This window comes from Camelus dromedarius, chromosome 5, assembly GCF_036321535.1.
Source record: "Camelus dromedarius isolate mCamDro1 chromosome 5, mCamDro1.pat, whole genome shotgun sequence".
Taxonomy (NCBI): Eukaryota; Metazoa; Chordata; class Mammalia; order Artiodactyla; family Camelidae; genus Camelus; species Camelus dromedarius.
This window is the reverse complement of record NC_087440.1, coordinates 7,493,143-7,499,142: the sequence shown is the minus strand read 5'-3', so window position 1 is coordinate 7,499,142 and position 6,000 is coordinate 7,493,143. Positions and strand designations below refer to the sequence as shown.

Sequence of the window (6,000 nt, the reverse complement as noted above, 5' to 3'; positions counted from 1 at the left end):
ACACTGCCTGCATTTACCTTTAACGCCTCAAAGAATAAAAGCCAAGTTCTTATTATCAGCTGACAAAATGTTAAAGCCTGCCCTATTCCTTCTCTTTACAAAGTAAAATCATGTGGGAGAAGATTCAAATCTCCAGATGGTTCTCTTTACTTCAAGAAATGGTTTGGACAGCTCAACTGTGGAGTCCAGAGTCTGAGCCCAAATTCCAAGCGCCCTTTCTGTCGGTTTTGGAAAATACTGTAGACAGCCACTGCTCCATTCAGGGGAGAGACAGCAGGTGGTGTTTGCAAGGGTTCTCCGGGGGCCTTCCCTGTGCCAGTCTGCCTTTTGGATTTTTCCTGCCTGCTGGAGGGTCCAGACCAGCCAAACCCATGGCCAAGCCTCTCTGGGGCAGGGCAGGAGCAGAAGCTGCCCAGTCTGGCGGCCCACCCTTGCCTTCCCCCACCCCCCACCTTTCCCAACGCGCAGTGTGGTGGGAGGAAGCAATGTCTAAGTGCTTCCTGATCTGAAACACTGCTCCCCACAACCGCCGCTCAGCCCGATCAGTTCTGGGGTCAAACCATCATGCGGGAGGAAGCAGAAAGTCCCCGCTTCCTATGCAGTTCCTTGAACCCTGCCCCCAGCACACCAAAAAGTACAGTTTGGGATAGGACATCTGAGAAAACGCCCTATTTTTTGCTTAACTTGCATTTTAAAGACTATCGCCGTGGCCTTCAAGGCACTCTCTGGGCCGCTGGTGTCTCAAGGGCCACGTTCTGTCTGAGTCTCTATGTAAAGTTTGCCAAAGGTCAAAATAGCAAATCAGTCAGCCCACTGATGGGTATCACACGGTCAACACGGTGTCATTTCCACTGGATCCGAGTGCTGGGAGTGGGGCAGTCGTTCTCCATCTCTCCAGAACCCTCTTTCTGTCCTACAAGCCCGTTTCACACGTGCATTTCTGTTACCTGCCTAGTCCCTGCAGACCACTCAGTGTGTCAGGAATTAGCGACTGACACGGCATCCTCTACCAGGAGGAAATGGTGTGTGAGAGTTTGGGGACAGTCAGCAACGCCACACATAGCCCCGCACCAGCTACGGGGAGGTACCTGTGTGAGCGGGCTGTCCGCGGCATCCTGGGCAAGCCGCCTGTCAACAGCACGTTTACCTTATGAATGGAGATAAGGATACAAACACACATACCTGCTTATCATGCAGCCCATCCGTGGAAGGAAGGATCAGAAACCAGGTGATGCTACAAAGGCCCCTGGCTGGCTGGGAAGGAGTGGGAGTGAGATGTAACTTTCACCATATTTACACGTTGTGCCTTTTGAAACGTGACGCCCTTGCATGAATTACCTATCACCCACTCTCAGAACCATCAGAATGTGCGTGGAGAGCTTCCTCCCAGCTGTAAAGCCTCCCCTTAGATTTGAGGGCCCAGCTCACCTGCTTCCTTCCTTGGGTTACCTTTCTCAGTCCTCCCAGTCAAAACCAGTCGCTTTCTTTTCTGTGCACCCATCTGCTTTTCTACATCTGCTGGACAAACATGCTGTAGCCTGACTCACGGATGGGTGAGCCCTTGAGGTTGAAGCAGGATGTTATTTATTTTTGTAATTCTTATGGAAATATTAGCAATATTTGGTAAAGAGTCCAACCCCCACCCCCGCTTTCCTCCAGTTTGAGGCCCCCATGGACGCTTGTTTTCACCTGAATTACCAGTAGAAAGATGAGCAGACGGAGGTCATTCTGGGATCTTTCCCCCGATAGGTACTGTCACCCCCTGGGCGCATCTAGCTGGCCCAACAGAACCTCCTATTGATGGAAATGTTCTCTGCCTGTGCCGTCCAATGCACTAGCTGCTAACCACGCGTGGATACTGAGTATCTGAAATGTGGATACCAGGACTGAGGAACTGAATTTTTAATTATTTATTTAAGCAAATTTAAATGTAAATAGCCACATCTGGATAGCAGCTACCTTATGGGACAGCCCAGTTCCAGAGCCTTCCTCCTCGAGGGGGGGACAGCTTTCCCCCGTCACACAGTACAACCCTGAAGCATGTCTGATTCTGAAACAATTAAATTGAGAGCAAGGTCAGCAAAGTACTTGTTCCTAAAGTAAAAATTCAGTTTATTCATCTGTTTATGGCACAGTACACAAGAAGCAACGTGTTTCACATCATAGATTTCACTTCCAACTCCTTGGAATGTTCACTCCTTTGGCTAAAATGAGAGACTAGATGGGATAGCCAGGTAATGCTCAGGCAACTAAAATCAGGCTGGGGAGGGCGGGCGGGCAACGCTGACGTCGTCTTCCCAGGGGTGGGCACGAGGGGGCTGTTAGTCGCAAGCTGACTGGGTAGAACTGTTAGCGGGGAGCATGGGAGCGTCCCTCCCGGGTGCGCGGGCCATCACGGGCTTCAGTCATCCCCACCGCACAGGTACAGCAGCGCTTTCTGGTAGTCGCCCTTGGTGTCTTGCTACAAATAGCCAAGGAGAAAAAAGAAATTCAGGGTCAGGAAAAAGACCCAAACTCTGCAGCGACGGGCAGGCAGGCCCACTGCAATGGAAGCTCTCCTGCTACTAATGAAGAGGAGACCCTGCGGGACCTGCCCAGACACACCCAGACCATCGGAGGACCCTCAGGGAGTGCGGCCCCAGGGAGATCACTGCCCCCAGGGTGGAGTGAACACCGGGTACTGGGCATTAACAGGGTGCATGACCAGAGGACAGAGCCCTGTGCTCTACCTGCAGTGGGTCCCGCGAACACCGCCTTCCTCCCTGGCCCTCACCCCTTGCAAAGACACACAAGGTATTTTCCTGCCTCACTGTGTTGTTTCACAGATGCTTAAGTCACGCGGGAATAAGCTGATGAGTTAAGGAAACAATTACTAAGAGTCTAAGGGGTCCCCTAAACTTTAAACACACGCTCCAGTAAACCTGGTTACAGCAAACCCAGCTCTAAACTCATCCCTGGTAACCACTGACATGCCTTTGAAATTTTCAGGATCTTTCAAAAAAGTGGGGTTGCAACACCTGTCCGAACCCTACACAGTGGGAGGGACCAGTGTGAATGCAATCACTGCTCGTACACGAATGCCCCATCTCTCCAAAACGGAGGCAGGATACAGGGATGGGAGAGATGGGAGTTCTGAGTGAGGAAGTCTTGCCAGGCTTATCACAGAGGAGTTTCAAGAAATGGAAACAGACTAAAATGCAAATTTAATTCATCTCAGTCTCCTCAGGATGTTGGCAAGTCTTGGAAGATCACTGTCACGAGTGCCAGGAATAGGTGTGGGAAATATAAAATATTTGCTCGAATCTGTAAGATTTCAGGACAAATCATAAATGGCACTTTCAAAATAAATCCCTGGTATCTGAGGACTAGCATCTCCTCCCCAGTGAGTAAGAGAACAGGGAAACACCCCCTCGCCAGTGTTCTGACAGGCCACCTGCCCGGGACCCCAGGCCCTCAGACGGCCAGGCCCCCGGGGGCTTACCTGGATGTAGTTATACAGGGACTTGCCGTACTTCCTCTTGAATTCAGATCTAATTTTCAGCATGTCCACTTCACTGCGGGAGACCATGATTCTAATCAGGACCTTATCGCGAGTGCCCTTGCCCTGAAAATCAAATCCATGCTCCAAGTTACACTTGGCACTGACAACGGTCATCATTAGAAGGGTCTGGTGAGTTCTCTCGCACGTGGAACTGATCTGTTTCTCGGTGCTGCCCTCTAGGAGACTGCAAAGGTAACAGTGAAACTGCTCCCGCAAGAACAATGAGCATCCTGGACTTCCAAACACACCAGCATGAAATCAGCACGAACCCCCACACTGTGCATTCAGTCCGCGTGGACTGAGCGCCAACTGCAAGGCTCAGTTCAGGAAGTGTGTGAGTTCACTTTCTAATCTCTCTCTTCCTTGCTTGTTCTGACTCTGGGGTAATAGGAGGGAAACACTGAGGAACAGGAGCAGGAGTCTGACCGGATTACCACCTGGCATCTTCTCTCTCCCCGGCACTTTGTTTTCTACCTCCCAAAGACACATGTGTGAACAGCTGGGAAAAGCAGAAGACAGGTTTGTGGTCTTCTCACAACTGACTAGTGCACTCCTGCAGCTGGACAGGGGGCCCCTCCTCCATCGGCTGGTCCAGGAGACTCGACTTGCGGCACAAAAGAAAACCCTGGTGTGGGAGCACAGACCGCCTGGGCCGGCTGGCCTTACCTTCATGGAGTCGTACAGCCGGTCAGCAAAATACAGGGGCTTGTTCTGAATGCACTGGACTGTGGAGAGAAGCGCAGGGTGAGCAGCCCCGCTCCACCCGTGGGGAGCAAAGCCCTGACCAGGGGCACAACCTGCCGTTACGGGGATGGGCTGCAGAGCGGGAGACGAGGAGGGAAAACCAGGGATCCTCTGAAACACTCAGTGGTTTTAAACCAGGGGACTCTGAGGGCCACAGAAACCCAAATGGATAGTGAGCTCCCCCAGTGGAGGAGAGAGCCCTTCCTCTTGTTCTCTCGTTCCTCCTGGGCAAGCCCTTCTTCAGTCCCATATCTTAAATTGTGCAGAAGCCACACCTCCCAAAGACGCCTGAATTAACAGGCAGGCCAGGCATTACTTCCGCTTCTGCGCAGTTTCCTGGAGGCTGACGCCCACTACGGGCGGGGCCCCACGCGCTCACCCAGGTTCAGGAAGGCGTTCTCCAGGTCTCCCTTCACCTCCTTCTTGATGCTCTCCAGCATGTCGTAGGGGCTGTAGCTCTTGTACCTTTCAAACACTGAAGGAAAGCAACAGATCGTTATTATAGCAGAGCCACAGATCAGAGCTATTGCCCCCAGGGTTATGTATCACAAAAAAAAGGAAACAAAAAGAAGAAAAAGAAAAAGAAGAAAAAGAAGAAAAAGAAAAAGAAAGAGAAAAAGAAAAAGAAAAAAAATGAGGCTGATCATAGCATCCTAGATGGTTAGGGAACACCATGTGGACCAGAGTGGACACTGCACTGGTTGCCCTGGGATGGCCACACCCTGGACCTGTCCCGAACGGCACTGCCCAGGCCACATATTGTGACCATCTTCATCTCTCCGGAGTGGAACCCATTTTTATCTGGGCCACAAGAAACAGTACGTAGCACGCAGCAAGTCCGTTACTTCCACAAATATGATGGCAAGAGAAAATGGTCCTGACAAGACGGGGCAGCCCACCAAAGCACCAAATGTGGAAAATACTTAGGCAAAAGAAAATATCCAAAATAGAAGAGAGGGATGAATGGATTTGCTGAGGGAAGATGGGTGAGGTTACACGGTACAAAGTGGACAGGGAAGGGTGGTCTGGCAGACCCGAGCCCCAGCACGGACACCCAGCTGGCCACCCAGAGGGCGTCCATTCTGGCCCCGGGGTCCCAGGACCTCCTGGACACAGACCCCACCTTTCTGGAGGTGGCACACGCTCCGCTCGGTCATGATGCTGATCCACTTGGGAACATCAGTTCCTTTCCTCTTCACTCCAGCATCATAGAGATCCTACGAGCACAACCGACCGGGAAAGTTAACGACACAGTCCAGAGCAAGGTCATTAAAAACACGTCCTGCAAAACACCCAAAACCCTACGCATTCAATATGCCAAGTGAGAAAGGATGACTGAGCTGCAGACATGGGAAAAAATGTGCTATTTAGGTCAAAAGTCTTAATTAAGAGCAGGCTTCCCTAGGCGCAGACATACAGCATGAGACTAGATTGTTCATGAGGTTGGTGCTGAACAAATCTCCCTCCTGAACCCAGAAGGAAGGACCAAGAGCCTCTGATCACACACAGAAGGACAAGCCAGTGTTCAGCAGCACACCCAGCCCCCCTCCACTGGGCACTACCAATAGCAGATGAGCTAATGGTCGGCTACTGAAGACCGCTACAGGTCAGGGACCCAGCCCCAAGCTTCTTAGAGACTCAGGCAATGATGGAGCCGGAAAACAAGCTGGCCCAACCTCATTTCTCAGTTCCTAGAAAATTTAGGGGCTACGAGT

At 51.4% G+C, this 6,000-nt stretch overlaps 1 protein-coding gene across 2 annotated transcripts in view; it reads right to left on the bottom strand.

The window, feature by feature from the left end:
* Positions 1-2,085: 2,085 nt before the first annotated feature.
* The window catches only part of ANXA2 (annexin A2), a 41,814-nt gene continuing 37,899 nt past the window's right edge, over positions 2,086-6,000 (bottom strand). For both annotated transcript variants that reach the window (XM_031452968.1, XM_064485550.1), the window contains exons 9-13: positions 5,409-5,502; positions 4,665-4,760; positions 4,208-4,266; positions 3,482-3,604; positions 2,086-2,461 (exon numbers count right to left, since the gene is read on the bottom strand). In XM_031452968.1, the coding sequence (XP_031308828.1) occupies positions 2,402-2,461; positions 3,482-3,604; positions 4,208-4,266; positions 4,665-4,760; positions 5,409-5,502 (432 nt within the window). In that variant the 3' untranslated portion in view covers positions 2,086-2,401. The remainder of the gene's footprint in view (positions 2,462-3,481; positions 3,605-4,207; positions 4,267-4,664; positions 4,761-5,408; positions 5,503-6,000) is intronic.